Source organism: Morone saxatilis, unplaced genomic scaffold (genome assembly GCF_004916995.1).
Source record: "Morone saxatilis isolate NCDOM2014 unplaced genomic scaffold, NCSU_SB_2.0 Contig24, whole genome shotgun sequence".
NCBI lineage: Eukaryota > Metazoa > Chordata > Actinopteri > Moronidae > Morone > Morone saxatilis.
Genome location: NW_023339807.1, coordinates 11,268,710 through 11,286,355, shown reverse-complemented (window position 1 = coordinate 11,286,355; position 17,646 = coordinate 11,268,710). Strand labels below are relative to the sequence as shown.

At 38.4% G+C, this 17,646-nt stretch overlaps 1 protein-coding gene across 1 annotated transcript in view; it reads left to right on the top strand.

Moving 5' to 3' along the window:
• The window catches only part of LOC118336272 (collagen alpha-1(XIV) chain-like), a gene marked incomplete in the record, with an annotated part of 121,764 nt that overhangs the window by 97,484 nt on the left and 6,634 nt on the right, over positions 1-17,646 (top strand). The window contains 8 exon segments of the mRNA XM_035672881.1: positions 682-777; positions 1,392-1,445; positions 7,213-7,266; positions 11,853-11,906; positions 12,039-12,110; positions 14,869-14,904; positions 16,766-16,832; positions 16,991-17,182. Of these exon segments, the coding sequence (XP_035528774.1) occupies positions 682-777; positions 1,392-1,445; positions 7,213-7,266; positions 11,853-11,906; positions 12,039-12,110; positions 14,869-14,904; positions 16,766-16,832; positions 16,991-17,182 (625 nt within the window).

The window sequence follows — 17,646 nt, the reverse complement described above, 5'->3', positions numbered from 1 at the left end:
AGTCCCCACCATGCATGTGGTGATGATGCTGACCAGAGTTTGTAGTTTTAACTTGATGAACGTTGTATGTGTAGTGCAGCTTTCGGGGAAATGGGCATTACTTGCAAAGAACAAAGATGACCCATTTAGTCAGTTTATCAGTCAAAAGAAAGTATTTGTTGACTCTGAAGACTCAGTAGCGTCGAAACATTAGTTTGTTCCCACAATTAAAGCCTGTGAATTAATCATTGTGCTCCAATCTTTCTTTGTTCTTTGCAAGTTTGCTGTCTTTGAAATGAAAAAACACCTGATTCAGTTGTATTTACACCATATAGCTAAGATCTGGAATTATACATCTAATATGTTTAGATTTAATATTTTTTAGCCAAAGTTTCAAGTGCTACTTTGGTCCCACATTGCCTTCACAGAAGAACAGAGGGATTAAGGATTTGTCTAGTGATTTCATTGCATTTCTAAAATATGTCATATTAATGAGGTGATGAGGCTCCAGCAGGTCAAAAGACTCCTCACCAAATGATCCATTATGCTGACAAAACCCTCTCATATTACGGCCCATTTAGTAACTGTTGTCATGGGATTGATGTTGTTTACGTTTTTGTGGATTTCTGCTCCATGTTGCTAAAGAAAATGAGTTCAAAAGTGAACTTTGAAATACTGAAATCCATTGTGTTGTTTTCACAGGGGCCTCAGGGGCCAGTGGGAGAGATTGGCCCTCCAGGACCCTCAGGACCACCTGGTCCTCAGGGGCCCAGTGGTCTCTCTATTCAGGGTCCTCCGGTAAGGTTTTTTGTGTGCATACTGAAAGGCGGTATGATGCCATATTTTTTAAGAGTGCAATGCCCCATCTTGTAAGTTTCCATAATTACGTGATAATTTCAAGATTAAAATACTGTGAAAATAATTTAACTGCTGTTTAATGCTTTCTCTCAAAATAAACTACTGTAGCTCTAATGTTTGGGTGGAATGTGTTGAATTCTGAAATGTCTAGAAAAGAAAAGAAGAAGAAGAAGAAAAACATTGTTAGAAATTAAACTAGTACAACAAAAAATATCTATTTTCCCAAGCATCAGTGCTACATTAAATTATGATGGAAACATAAAAAGTGTGCACCTGCCTCTAGTAAGGTCACAAAATGTGTGCAATTAGAAACAGACTTAGCATTAAGCTGACAACCACCTGCTGCTATAAACTGACAAATGTTGACGGATGCTTCAAATAGGCTTCCAGACACTTGAAGGATCTTGTCCAAAGCACGCTGAAGCTGTTCTAGGGACTTACGGGGTGGCCCAGCATCTTATTAAGATAACTAATGTCGGATTTTCCAGTCCTTTGGTAGCAATCGGTATGAGCCCTGGTCCAGCTGAGATGTAATGATGTTGTTTGTTTTACAGGGTGCTCTTGGAGAGAAGGGAGAGAGAGGAGGGGCCGGTCCAGCTGGACAAATGGTAAGAAAATATTTCTCTAAAAAATTGACATAATAAGACACAGAGATGTCTTATAAAGTGTGACGTAGGTGTTTTCCAACAATATCACAAAGGAAGAACCAAAAGGTGCAACTACTTTCCAATCTGCCTGACATGCAGTGGTTTCATTGTTTTTGTCTTAACCAAATAAGCTAATTAACTGTGTGTGTGTGTGTGTGTGTGTGTGTGAGTGACTATGTTTATAAATTGTTCTCCTCTGTGAGTATGTGTGAAGAATACAAATGAGTCCCATATCCATTATCACTGAGGTGCCATAGTCCTTGCAGGCTTACAGAAATTAGACTTGTTGCCCTATAAAGGCATATTTTGTAACTTCAATCAATTATTTGACTCTCTTCTCTAATGACTTATATTACACAATTCACTTATATATATACAAATATATACTGTATATACTTTATTGTAATTTTTTGAGGTGGACAAAATACAAAAATGTATTTAGGCCATATAGCAAGGATTAAAACTCTCTCAGCTAGCTAGGCTTCTGACATGAAAATTTGTTGGTTGACTTGTTTATAAATAATGAATATTTCAGTGCCACAGAATGACAAATTAATTCATATAGTCATTTGTACTATCCTAAATGCAGACAGCAGTATCTACAGACACAGAAAAAAGGTTTGAAAATCTTCAGTATGTCCGACATGCCTCAGTACATTTGTAGACTTTACCTAAAGAAATCATTGCCATACAACCTAGATATAATACCTAAAAAATGCAACAACAAAAAAAACAACCTGAACTATGACTTTAGGTAATCTTCAGGAAAAGCGCAAGGAAAATGCCGTATCTACATACAAAATGTGTACATTCAAACAGAGATTGAGAGGGGGTAAATCCATTCAGTTTCGCCTTTTACTACCAATATTTATTTAAATAAAATGAATATACAAAATATGCAATACATTTAAATGTGTGCTTTAAAGGAAGCTTAACAAACCAAATAACATGAATTGCATCATATTGCAGTTTTAATGATTCAAACAAAAACAGAAATGATTGCTTCGTGTATATATACATCTTTTGTCATTCTTCTATTCTAAAGGTAAAGTTCCAAGACAAAAATATAAATGCATCTTAATCTAAACATTATTAAATGCAGCTAAAATATTATATTACAATATAATGTCTGTGTTAACAGTATTCTTGACAGCTTGGACTGGTTGTAAAGTTTTGTGTGGGGGCTGACACACACGTGTTCTTGGACACAGACATGGAGCTGTCTAATGGAATCACTGAGATGTGAATAATCATTACCAGCATCTCTATTACTGGGCAGTGAACCAATCAGAGGTAATACTGAATTAATTTAATGGTGTTCTACTGGGAGACCTGGACAAGACCAAGGACAGAGTCAGCGTTTAAGGAAGAGTATTAATACATATTTGTAAAAGTATGTCTCTAGACACTACTTGCAAAACACACTTGCAGTTACAAACAGTGGCTTTGTCTGCCTCATACTTGCACACCCTCACATCTGTAAGTTATTCTGCACAATAATTACACGTCTGCTCAGGTTGAAGTTGAATAGCGCTATGCTGGGAATTATGTAACGTCACAAAACTTAACCCACCAATAGAACCTTTTCACTGCAGACATTTTGACTTGTGAAAATGTCAAATGTCAAAATGCCATGAAAAGGGGCTATTTTTGTAAGTTGCCAACTTCACAAGTGCATCAAGAGGGCCAATTAAGCGCAGTCTACACACACACTGCTGAGATCTAATCGGTCTAATTAAGTGAAAACACCTGTGAGGTTGTACCATGGGGTGTGTAGAGCCAGAGTTTTTAATCTGTGTTACTTTACTTCCACTAGACTGGTGAGTTAAATACATCACTGAGGTAACATAATAAAATCAGATTTAGAAATACTTTATTGATCCCCCAGGAGGAAATTGTTTGCTCGAGGTGCTCCATGTGCTCACACATTGTAATAAAGAATATAAATAATAATAATTATATTACAATATCTAACACAATATATATAGAATATAAATATATATAGGTATATAAATCGAAGTAAAATAAAATAAATAAATAAATACATTTATAATATTAAATAAAAAATAAAAATAAAATAAGAGCCTAAGTATGTACCTTATAGTAATAAAATATATACAATATATAACAATATATACAAAGTAACTGTATGCCACAGTATGTGACCAACTTAGATGAAATGAGAAACAGTAGTGAGTTTTTAAAATGTGATGATGTAAAAAGACTACAGCAGGTTCTAGAAAACACACAGCAAAATTTACTTTACTATGAATTGTTAATATCTATTATAGTGATATATGACAGTCTGGACTAATAAGGGACTGATCTGTGAACACTGAGTTGCAATGTCTTTATAAGTCGGTCTAACAAATAGCACTAGTACATGGAATAAACCTTGGCTTACTGTGTTAGATAGTGCTCTCTGCCAGATCATTTTCTTAATTCCTCTCAATCAATTTTACTGTCTTGGCCCATTACCTCATTATCACCACATTTGATCATCAAACTGTCCTCTAGAGCTTAAATCAAGTGTGCAGAATCTGACATTGTGCACATGTTTCCATTAAGCATACTACTTTTTTGTTATTTGTTGTAGATTTATTAAGCTGAACTGTACAAATTGTTTGAAAGTGCCAATATCCCTAAAAGCCCTTTCAGTGCCATCTCAGCCACACACTGAGTCAAAGTATCCTGATGCAGCACTACTGTATCTGCCCGTTGTGGAGAGAGTGCAGGTCAGTCCTACAAAATACTTTTGCTTTCATCAAGCTTATGAACTTTATAGTCTCCTTGCTGAGATGGATTTTCTTTCTAAAGAAACTCCAGTGAGGTTTGATGTGAGCAGGAACACTTTTACCAGTGTGTATCAAGGTACATCAGCTAGTGTTATCCATTGCTGTGTTGTCTGAGGACCGGGACAAATTAAATAAGCTGGTGGATTCTGTTATGGCCCTGAGCCCAGATTCACTAGAGGATGTCAGAGAGGTGCTAACCAATCTGACTTACAGCTCAAGTTTAGTCTGTAATGGATTTTTAGGTAAGAAAAAATATTATGTATGTATTTAATATCTCATTTGGCTGGCTAAACTCATAGTTTAACAGGTCCTGATGTTTTTTTTTTTAAGAACATCTCTTGTTTTGTCCTGTGATGACAAGCTGTTAAAAGTAGTTTTTTTCCTCATCCTGGGATAAGCTACTACAACATTGTCTGTATAGGGATGAGAAAATTACGAGTGGATAAACTCATTTTAAATTCATTACAACCAGATTTAGCTGCAGTCGAGCTCTCCATGTGGAGCTGACAGTGCAAAAGTTGTGATTTTGAGGGACAGCTCCTGCAGACAGCATGAAGGAACGCTATTATTTTTTTTTCACGCCAGTGCACGACTTGTTCCAGTCAGTGCTCCCATCTGCCGATCACAGATCATATGGAACTTATACATTGATCTGCCTTTAGAGCACACTGCTGCGGTGGAATGGTCACTTTCTAATGGTTTTCTTTAAGAACTCCCAACTTTCGTACTTCAGGGTGGTGCTGCGGGGGATCTTTATTAATATTTAAGAGCTGATTTATTGGTCGGGTTGTAATGCTGATTAATTAAATTACTCAGAAAGTCTTTTGTGTTAACAGGGTCTTAATTATAAGTAAATTTTACAATGATGATGATAATGAGAGTAATGTATACCATATTTGACAGGTGTTTATTATTGTGCTGGTGCATATAAATACACAGTTTTTGGCAGAGGCAGCTGTAAAGACAATTTGTTGTTGTGCTGATGCTGATAATCAGGTGCGTGATGATTACTTTGTTCTTTCAGGATTTTTATCCATTTGTGTTTTGTGTCGTCTGGCTCATAAAATGGCTTGAATCAGTTTCTTTTGTTGAGAGTTTTATGAGTTGATGAGACAAGAATTTAGTCGCTGATTGGAAGTCATACTCAAAGTGTTTCTACCACACCAGTTACATTTTCAGCACTGTTTTTTCAGAAAGAAATTAGCAATAAGCTAACGAAGAGAGAACGACTAGTCTGTGAACCAGCTCTCCGAGAGCTGCAGCACTTCCTGATGCAGCACTATCTAGCTCTCTCTCTGCCTGCATAGTCCTATTAATAAAAGCTGGCAGTGCTGCCCTGTGCCGCACTATGTTACTGGGTAATAATGTGTTTTGTCAGAGAGAGGAATATGAATGGGTGTGTGTGTGTGTGTGGCTCTGTGGGGGAATATTGTAGCTTCCAGGGCCCTGTTGTAATATACGAGGGACCACAGAGAATATCACTACTCTAAAACATCAATTACCTCTCTTGCTCTCTCTTTTCCTGTTTCTCCCCCCCGTTTCTCGCTGCAGTAAATACAGTGTAACCTTGTCATCAGCGTCCCCTCCACCTCTGTTTCAATTTGACAGTGAAGAATGCAGCTGCAGTGAATAGCAACGAGTGTGTGTTTGTGTTCACGTGTGTTCCTCCGTCTTTCCCATCCCTCTCGCTTTCATTCTGTTTATCAGTGTGCATGTGTGAGTGTGTTATCAAGTAATAATTTTTGTTTTGTCTTAGAGAGGAATATAGATTGTACGTGGCAATAATTTCAACTTGGTCTCCTTCTAGATCTTCTGCAGATGTATGTAGTTGCCCCCGTTAGCCTCCTATTACTTTTGCTTAATCTGTTGGAAACTGTCTGTGTGTGTGTGTATTACACAACACACATACCCACACCTTCCCAGTACACACACATACCTATCTGAGCCTCTGAAGTCCGACTTAAATAATCTGAGCAAAAAGGCCAAAGACAGATGATCAGAATCTGAGAGCACAAGTGATTCAGATTCCGCTCGTCACCCTTGCTTTAATGCAGCATGCAACAACACACACTCACATATCTTCACACACACACACACACACAACAACCTAACACGCTCATTTATATAAATACTTAAGAAATATATACTTAATAATTCATATTATTTACAACAATTTACAACAACCTTTTAAACATGTAATTGATACCTTTTAAAGTTGTTTTTTTAAAAACAAGAAACAAGAACAATTGAAATGCCCAACTGCAGCTGCTACTTCCCTGCTACTGTGTGTGTGTGTGTGTTGGAGTTTGTAGATATATGTGTAAAAGCAGCAGGAGAGATATTATTGCCAGCAGTGTCTTGGGAGAATGCACATCAGCCAACATCTAAACAACGGCACATCATTAATCATGTGAGGCCTGTCCTCTCTGACCCCGTCCTGTAATTTGTTGAACCTTTAACAGTGTTAACTGTCCCGTTTTATGAGCTCTCCACTAATACTGAAGTGCATAGATAAATCACCACAACACTTAATCTATGACTGTATTTTGGAACCGGTTGAGTACGTTGACCTACAAAGAGGTGGATGAAGGGGAAATGGTGCAGAAGATGGAGCACAGCAGGGTGGTCTGCTGGTATAGACGCTATCCTGTACCCTGAGGGTTAGAGGTCGGTTCTTTCCACAAATCAAATTAATGTCCACTGCTGTCAAAGCATTGTTGAGCAAGACAGGACACTCTTATCTGTTATGACCTCTGGTGAATGTGTATTTTGAGAAAAAATACTTTCTGGCACCTGATCTAAAGGTATGGCAGTTTGTCATGACTGAGAGTAAATCTTTTTTAGACTAATATACTGTGATGTGCTGTATTGTATGTGAACCACAGTCAGTGTTGTGGTAGTGATTCAAACCTGCTTGTTTTTGTTTTGTTTAGGGTGTTCCGGGAAGCCCAGGCTCCCCTGGTAGAGACGGCCCCCCAGGAGCAAGGGTAAGACAATAAACTGACATTACTTCTATTACATCTACAGTTTATGTATGTATTGTATTTGCATTGTATTGTATTATTGAAGAGACATTTTTATTGAGTTAAACTAGGCATAAAAACACAATCCTTAAAGTTAGAAAGAATTATATGATATAATGATAATAGTATATTAGTTGAAGAGAGTGGTTTAAGATATGAAAAAGGTCATTTAGAAATTGTTTTGAGAAATTATATTTACACGACATTTTAAGAGATTTAAGAGATTGTCCTTCTTTCTTATCTTCTGTCTGTCGGTTTTATTCATTTGTTCATAATCTGGTATTTTGACATTCTCTTGATGTTGCTACTCAAACTATCAACGGCTTGTCAAAACTATAATCTATAATCAGCGATTTGTGAAGCACTTACAATCTTTTTTCCCCCCAGATACTTAAACTGTGACAAAGTGGTGGTAGACAAGAACTGATGAAAATTGTAAAAGTTGAAAGCATATTATTTGTCCAATCTTTCTTACTACAGGTGATATTTACACATAATAGTTCTTCAAGTCTCTTGTAAAAATATTTGTGGTACTTTTCCAGCGGTGTACTGTATCTGAGCATCCAGCTGTGTTTGTCTGTTTGGTTTCATGTCTTAAGTCTTCCCCTGATTGTAGACCACAGTAATGCCTGCCCAGCGTTTGAACACCTACAATAGATGGGATCTCATTCATAAAGACTCTGTGATACCAGCTGGCTGTGGTTGATGCTGACAGGAATCAGGCCTTACAGTGCCCAACTGGGTTGTAAATACCAAACCAGCAACGCAGCCAGAGCGCAATGTGTCGGCAAGCAGAAGGAGGAGGTTTTATCCAAATACGTAATAAGATAACAGAAGAGTTTTGTCCTGGCCTGGCTCCTGGTGAGGTGAAAGACTCACACACATAATCCATCTGCTGTCTCTGTGTTGGCTGACATGGTTCCAGACGCTCATCCCCTCAGTGCTAGTTTTCAGAAGAAGCCATGTGTAGCTGTCAGGCTTGTCATGCGGTTTCCTTCAGGACACTTGTATGTTGGCTGCAGTTTCTTCTCACAGTGCCATATAGGCTTTCAGTTCATGAACTTTTAGCAAGAAAGGCTTTAACTCGCATTCTGTTTTGGTTTAATTAAAAGTGCCAATAACAACCATAACATTGCCAATTGCATCTGTGCTAAATTCTTAAATCTGCTTTGTATTAGCGACTTAGTTTTCTACTGTTTTTTTGTTGCTTTTGGGGAGTGATTTCTGACTATTTGCCTTTTTTTAAACAAATGCATTAATATCAAACAGTTTATGTCTCCATTTGATTTAAGGATGTTGCTGAACGAGCTACCAGTAAGATATAGTTCCTCATATGGCTACTACAACACAGATTGACTAGGAAAACTCTTTCACCTCTAAATTAGCCAAGTGGTTTGACTCTTTTTAAGCTACAACTTACAGTGATTTCAGATATAAATTATTACTAATTGCACTGTTTTCTTTTTAGTATAGTATAATTTGCTCATCAGAGAGTTTATCTTTATTTAGAATAACAATAGATTTTCCTACAGATTTTTTCAGGCATTCTTTTAATTGCTTTCATTATTGAGTGGTTATCTAGACACTTGAGCTTCTTGTACTTGTAAATGGGGTTTTCTGGTTCTAAGATTATTTGGTTTGGTTATTAGGGCAACACCATCTGTCAGTCCCAACCCCTTCAGTCCAACTGTAAATCAATGCAAAAGTCTCCACCAGCTGTAAAAATAAATAAAAGAAAAAACAACTTGAAAAATAAATGTTATAGCTATTTTATTTTATTTTGCAGTTTACAAAGCCCTGTTCAGCAGTTTACTGAATCCAGTCCTCCTCAAATTTTAGAATTACCAGCCTGCACTGTGACACATCCACGCTCACAGAATACAGTGCATGTTTACTAATGTAATTATTGAGTGTGATCATGTGAAATTACTAATCAGGGAGCAATTTTAGCTGGTATAAATTGGGAAAGACATCCCCCTTTGCAGCACTGATTATGACAGGCCTCCCACATCCCTGTTCTATTAAAATGCTGCAGATCTTCTGTGTATTTTTTATATTGGTTGTAGAGACTACAAGAAAGACAACTCCACAATGGGTATGTTTGTAGAATCACAAAGAGATTATAATTCAGTTTACATACACGGCAGGAAACATCTCAAGCTTTTATTCTGCAGCATTGCGCTCTGATTTTTGCAGCAGCGTGTTCAGGCTGAACTCCTTCTAAATGTTTTTTTTTTTCAGTGGACCCATTGAAAGCTGTAGGGAAGGGGGAGTGCAGTGAATACTGATACGAATCAATTTACAAGAGGTTATCAATGCAACAGCAATTTCTGCTATCACTGTTTATTTGACAGCAATATAGAAAGTAGAATATAGCCAATTGAACAGTAAGAAGTAGCTTTTTAAAAAGGAATGCTTGTGCTTTTTTGGGGTTATCCCAGCAACTAGTCCATATCATCCAGTGTTTATAAAGCAAAACAGGGAAAACAGATAGTCCTTTGTTGATTCACAGTTAAACATATACCTATACACACTACACAAAACCTTTTGTGAGGTGCATGAAAGCCAAAAAAATAAAAATAAAAAGCAAGCTAAGTCAGGCCAAGACTGTACTGCAGCAGCCAGTTAGATCAGTTGCAACAACAGTAACTGTCTCCTGGGTACTTTATTTGTGAAATGGATCAAGGAGAACTGTAAATCTTTTTATTTTGTCATCGATCCTTGCATTACAGAACCTTTTAAAGTTTTTAAACCCGGAACAAAACTGAGCTGTTTCCCCCTTAAGATACAGGCTCATAAAAACGTGCTGGCTCTCCTGTCATAAAGAGAACCCACAAAACACATGTCCATCATTCTTGCTCACAACTTTATTATTTAAGATATACTGACGACTTGTGAATTACTATAACACTGAAGAGGTGAAGATCTCATCGAAATTTTACCTGCCAAGCTCACCTCGTAGCCCTTTGCAAAAGGAAGTTTAATATAAATAAAAAGTTCAGTCTCGTTAATAGAGGTTACACAGAGAAAACCTGCACTTCGTTTGTGGGTATTTCAGCATGCATACAAAAATCTGAATTCGATTACCCTCACTCCAGTTTCTTAGACTATAGGTCAGTTCGTAAACCTGTTGCTGTTTGGCTTTCAAAATATAACAGCAATGATACATTTTCATGAGCCTGACTCCTGTGAGAAAATGCAGGAGGCTGAATTTCTTATTTGAGCCGAACTATAATATAGCCAGTATTGGTAGTGTTTATAGTGTGACACCAGGCTGACTCTCGTCCCAGTGTCAAATCTAATGCTTGTTTGCTTCACAGTGGGAAATTTTGTGCTTCTGCTCAGTTTGAAAGGATTTCAAAGTAAAAAGTGTGTGACATTAAATATTGGGAGGAACTAAGGCCTCCTCCAGAGTCCCATTAGTGGGTTTGCCAGGGCGAGTGTTTACTTTGTGACACCAGAGTGACTCTCACAGAGGAGCTTTCTGATGTCACATACTGGCTCAGCTTTCCAGAGAAGCAGAAGAAGAACACTTGGTTTTGGTGTATTTATTTGGAAGGTAAAGATCCCCATGAGAATTTAACTAAGCTTGATGTTTTAGCTGTTTTTGGGAGAATTTAGGATGTAACTCCACAGGGGAAATTCCGGCTCCAACGTGTGCTGTCCTTCTTTGTCCTACCAAAGGAGCATTATAAAAACTGTACAAGTCTAACATAACACGTGTCCAGAATAAATGCTAAGAAAACTCAGAAAACTTACCACATAGTTTTTCCAAGTTTTTCAACCTAACATATTTTTTTATTTAAATATCTAGCACACTTTATTCATTCTCCATTTGTATGTAATTTTATTGTTTTTAATTCATGGCTTGTACTAGTGTTAAATTCAGTACCATATAAGGACAGTGTCCATGTTGAAAGGGCATCAGACTCAATGTATGACCACAAAGTAACTTCAGACATCCAAGCTAAAATGAAAGGATTAGTTGAACCTCAGGTTAAGCTGTTTTCCAGGAGTTCAGCTTCCAAAATATGTATTAAAAGCACTGAATTTGTTCAATTTGAACGACCCATGTTATTATATATCCTGTTATTACATATCATACATGAACAAAAACAGACTTAGAAGTGTCATACAGTAGGTATGAATGTGTTCTCCTCAAACCACAGCCTCATGGTGAAGACATTAAACGGCAACGACGGTTTTAAACACCTTGAGGCAACTAAAATACACATTGAGAAGAACAGTCCGGAAGAATGCACCTGTGTTTTGTGCAAACTGTCTAAAAGCAAAACCAAACATAAAGATGTGATCGGAGGCAGTTGTTGGTAGAGGTTTTGAGCAGCAGATGCAACAGTTACTGAGTTTGGTTGCCATCAGTAGCCAGTATGTTAATTGTTTCAGAAAATAACATTGTTACTGTCAGTTTAGTCTGGAGACTTGCAGGCCAATTCCTCAGGCCATTTATACTGGGCTTGTGCAAAACTAAGTTCAACCTACAATTACGAAAGTGCACCTAATATGTGTGTATTCATCTGCGTCTCTCTCAGGGTCTGCCGGGTAATATTGGACCACAGGGACGACAAGGACCTCCTGGACCCATTGTAAGTCTTATTATCCTCAGCATCATTTCGTCTGACAGATTACCCCTGATACATGGGCCGACTGATCTCTCTGCTTCCTGTCACCTTCTTTCTCCATCTGGCTCTTTCTCTTATTGCCTGTCTATCTCTCAGGGATCCCCGGGAGCACCAGGAGCTACAGGACCTGGTGGGTCAGCAGGGTCCCAAGGAGATCAAGGACATCCTGTGAGTGAAAATGTTTCATTTTGTGACGATTGATGTGAAAAAAATGTGACACTGAACTGAGCTTAAGATACAAGAAGGCCTGTGGTCTCAGCTGTAAGCTAGTTGTACACATTATCCCTCCACTCATGACACAACATATCCAAATTAACAATGAACCAAAGAGGACATGACCTCTCCACTACTTCCTCCTCTGATTTCTTCTCTGATTTCTCCTCCGATATTTTTCTCCCATTATACAACAATGTCTGAGCTGCATCACATAAATTGTAGTTTGGTTCCAGTGCTGACAAGAAGCTCATGCTTCATGGATTGTTTGTTTTTCTCCTTTTCGTCCCGTTCCAATTTCTGATCTCCTTTCTGCTACCTGGAAACAGCCTGTTAGTGTTGGACGGATTACTCATAATAACAAATGTATCATTTAGTAATAAGTTAGTTCTGCTAATAAGACTGATCCTTTTAGAATATCCAAAATATACATCCTGGTACACTTATCCCATAAGGCGACTTTATAAGGAATAATGAATGTGACAGGGAGACATATTTTGTTGAGCCCAGCAAAAGAAGATGAAAGATGTGCGAGTGACACTAAACAAGCACAGAAAAGGATGCGGAGGAGAAGATGTGGGGTTCCAAACTTTGTGTAATGCTAACAGTAACAGATGATGCTGTGATGTCTGTGACAGCTAATCTAGTCTCGGGTCAGCTCTGCAGGCCAGCAGCAAAGTTTGGCTCAGAGAAGGAGAGCTATAAATCACTTGTCACTGACACTCTCTCCCCTTGCACACACACATATACAAAAAAAATAAACAGTGAGAGATCACATCTGCCTCATCTCTTACGTACAAGGCACAGTCACCCCATATGAATGTATGCACACGCACCAAACACACAAACAGAGACAAAAGGAGAAAATCAGATCTTACTTTCCTGAGCCACAGTCTCTACATTTTTAGTTTCAAACTTCGGCTCAACATTCAATTGCTGATTCAGTCCCCGTTCTGCCCCCTGCAACCTTTTTCCATATTTCTGCTGCAAGAGAATATTTTTCTTCTTAAACAAGTGTTTTTTTTAATCTGGAATAGAAACCATCCAAATCTGCAGGGAACTGCATTTTGCTTTATTGTGTCACAACTGACCTTAAGACGTGGAAGTCAGCCCAACCAGTTTTGTTAAGGTGGACACAAAAGTGCCACATATCTGTTCCACTGGACTGTGAAAGGACCGTGGATGTAAACATATTTGTAGCTTATTGTTAGGGCTATATGAGAATTTCTAGCCAGCTGGTCCAAGTTGTCAGTTTTGAGGATGCAGAAGTGGCAGATGTCCCTTATCGATAGCAGTAAAATCCAGTTTGATTAGGCATTTGGATTGGTAAAAAAATATGGTTTACTGTTCCACTGACTGTTTCACATACCTCTATATTTACAGCTCGCCTCACACGTCTATCAAGTTGTCGTAGCATTTGATGATGTCCTAAGTGTGTGTCAATGGGTCCAAGTGTGTGTGTGTGTGTGTGTGTGTGTGTGTGTGTGTATGACCGGGACAAAATACTGTTCCTGAATGTGGTTTCCAGTGACACAACCACCTGGGGGTTTTTAATTTATCTTGCTTGACTTGGTAGCAGGCCTTCTTAGGTTTGCCAGTTATGAAAGAAAAAAGCAACAATCTTCTTGTGACTGTTTTATCAGTCCACACTGACGTGCTGTGCAAGAGGAAATAAACGTACTTCCCTCTGAGGATGAACTGTAAAACACTTTGAGCGAAAAAACATCGACTGTACTTTGGACTGACTGTGCATACACAGGGCACTATGGGAAGATAGTTTTGATGAAATAATAAAAGAAATCAGGTTTTTATGTGAGATATTCTCGTCTTTTTTAGGCTCAGATACTTGTTTTGGCTCCCACGCAGTTTGATTTGGTTTTCCCATGTCACCCTGATAAGACGGTAGACATTTATGTGCCCAGGAAGACTCAGGAGATCCAGACAGACCCACAGAGGAGGTCCAGGAGAAGACTTTTATTGTGGAGACCTGCAGTCCAATTCAGAGGCTGTGTCAAATGTTGGCACAAGCTTTCTATCATCTGCAGTATAATATGCATATGATATGCCAGGCCTGCACACACATCCTCAACCCTTCCTTATCCACCAACCCACTTGCACATAAACACACATCCAGCCAGTCAGTCGGTGGTCAAGGACATGTTTCCCCCAAGATAAACAAGCCTTTATTCAAAAGCTGTAATACCATCAAACTGATATTTATCATATCAGCACATGGTTCTGTGGCCAGGAAATATTTGTCTTTTTTTTGCCTCTGGATTACAATGCATTACACTATGATATGCATTCACAGGCTTTATGTGCTTGGCAGGTTTTTGTGTGCATGTGTGTGTTGTGATCAGATATGCATCTGTGTGCTTTACAGTGTTGGTAGTAGCGGAAAGTAAAGCACATCCAAGTCACAGAAATTGCTATCTGTTTGTGGGCACACAGGCTTTGACGCTTATGTGTGTGTTGCCTTTAGGACACAAAGAACCTGGACATATTGTCAAAATGTAAATGCATTTAGTTATACCAGCTGTTAGATCAGAGGGAAGTGTTTGTGCGTGTGTTGAAGAGGCATAAAGGACAGAAGAGAGATAGAGAGAAATGGGATGGGGACATTAAAGGAGAGAGGAATAGAGATGAGCATGGCTATTTCTGAGTGCACATCGCAGTCTAATGTTTATTCTTCTCCTGTGCTTTTATGTTCCAGGGTCCTGCTGGTACCAAAGGCGATAAGGGAGAAAGAGTAAGTCGCTCCACTCACACATTTCAACCACTGTTTAGAGCATATCAGGTTTTACTGCGCTGTTTCGCAGTGGAGATACTGTTATTCTGCTAAAGTAAAACTATTACTCTCTAATGCTTTACAACCTTGTTTTGAAGAAACAGAATTACTCTCCAGTACACATTCACCGTTTCATGTTCATCTTTTGCACAAACATTTACTTTATTTTTTCTCTTTCACTCCCTCAACCTCATTTAGAGCAAAGCAAATCAAATCAGTGTTCATGGTTCAAATTTGCAGCAGAGCAGGGTCTGTATTTTTGCTGACACAGTAGCCAGGCCATCACTGCCGAGAGCTTGAGAGACATGCAACTTGAATCAAACCTTAAATTCCTGTTTCTGCTCAATTTTATCGACTGTTAGGGACATTTGTACCTCGTTGCAGTTAATTTCCGTTTCCAATGTTTGACACGAGTCTCTTTAAAAAAACATGACAGGATTTTCTTCCTCAGTGTACATTTTGTGGGTTGGCCCAGTTTTCCAGAATCTGGTTAGTATCTTGTAGTTTGCATCTCACCCTCATTTCACAGTCCTGGAGTGATTTATACGGTAATATCTGAACAGGGGAAAACATTTACTACAAACACTTACTACTACACTTTTGACTCTAATACATGTTTTGCAATAAATACGTTAATAGATGTCAAATCTAATCTATAATTTGTACATGGCAAAGAAATTCATTTAATTTATTATAAACATCAGTTAAGCAGTGAGACTATGTTGATTTAAGATGTGTGTATGGCTTTTCAGTGTTACCATGCATACAACTTACACTACAGGTGCGACTAAGTCAGCTTTATCGTCTTGAAGGTCCAGTGTGTAACATTTAGGAGGATCTATTGGCAGAAATGAATTATAATATTCATAGTGATGTTTTCATTAGTGTATAATCACCTAAAATTAAATAAGCTGTTTTATCTACAAAGGGAGCGGGTCCTCTTGTCTCCTGCACGTTTTTCATGAGTTTTACAGTCACTGTAATTTCTCCTACACGCTTAGAAGTCTGAGCTGTATACAAATAGTTGCTATCTGCATCTTCACCACTAGATGCCGCTAAATTCTACATACTGGTCCTTTAAAAGACAAGTCTCAACTCCATTACACTCAACTTGTAAGGGTCTAGTGTCAACAACAACTCAAAATCAATGAATCTCAATGAAAATCAATCTTTTCAATGGATTTATGTAGAATTGCTACTTCAGTGATTTAGTGTTGTGCGTCTAGAACATTGGGGGACTTTTGAAATGTGGTCAAAATGAAAGCATCATCCTTGACTTATGCAGCCCAAAAGGGGTTATTTTTTTCCAACTTCCGAAAGCTCCCGAAGAAACAGACAGAAGACATTATACAACTCCTCATGACGAGTAGACTGAACTTGCATGTAAAACCTGTGCAGTGCCCATTTAATGGTGTTTAAAAAAACTTCTACCTAACAACTACAATAAAAACAAGGTTGATTTTTAAAATGTGTTATTCTGTAGAATATGAGTGGCAGTACAGTCAACGTCTGCATGGCTATGCCCAATTATTTTCTATGATAAAATATTGCTATTTAATTGTGTAATTCACAAATACTCTATACGTTGCTCTCATAAGTGTGCTATCTGTTATGGCCGATATAAATGTAAGGGGCTTGAGAGGGTAAAATAAAGGAGGAGTACACTCATTAAAACACCCACAAAACACCCACCCACCAATTAATCAACCACTGGTCTGGGCGTCACTGTGTCACTGTGGTTGCTCAAATAGAAACGTGGTGTATTAGTCTACTGTGTGGTTGTGTAATATCGGACCGTAAGAGCTCCCTGTTTGTTCTTCAGGGTGATGTGCAATCCCAAGCTGCTGTGCGTGCCATCGCACGGCAAGTGTGTGAGCAGCTCATCCAGAGTGAGTATTCAGTGCAATTTCTTTGCTAAAAAGGTTTCCTCTGACTTGTACTGGCTTCACTTCTCTTTTCTGCTATTCTCTTCTTTTTGATTAAAAAACATTCTCAAAAGGTCAAAAAGGTCATTGTAAATCATTAAAAAATCCTCTGTTTCTTGCAGGCCACCTGTCTCGCTATAACTCCATACTGAACCAGATCCCCGTCCAGTCAGCAGTGTCAGTCCGAACAGTACCCGGACCCCCCGGAGAGCCAGGTAGAAGAGGCCTCCCAGGATCTCAGGGAGAGCAAGGGCCACCTGGCAGGCCGGGCTTCCCTGGTACCAATGGCCAGAGTGGAAGACCAGGAGAGAGAGGTGAGAGAGGAAGATGTTTAGGGATGTGTTTAGAAGTAAAAACAGAGTATATTACAGGATGCACAATGCAAACAAACTGAAAACAAAATTCCTGCATATGTGAAAGTTGGCTACAGCCTTTGTGGCTCCATAGGGAGCAGTGTGATAAATTACCTCAAGTGATGTCACTTTAGTCAGGTTTGACATGGAGCAAATATTATCTCTTCTGCTGCATCGATTTTGTCCAACGTGAATCTGAAAATGTTATAGGAGTTGCATATAGATATATTCATATATACACAAATATTTAATAGTACAATTATAATATTATCCAATTTTATCTCTAAATCCAAGATTCAAGATTCAAGAACTTTATTTGCCATTTGTGCTTGCACACATAGGAACTCATGTGCAGTTATTGCTCAAACGGGAATAAAATCAGTACAGTCTGTCTGTTCTTCCATTATTTATATCTCTTTAGCCCT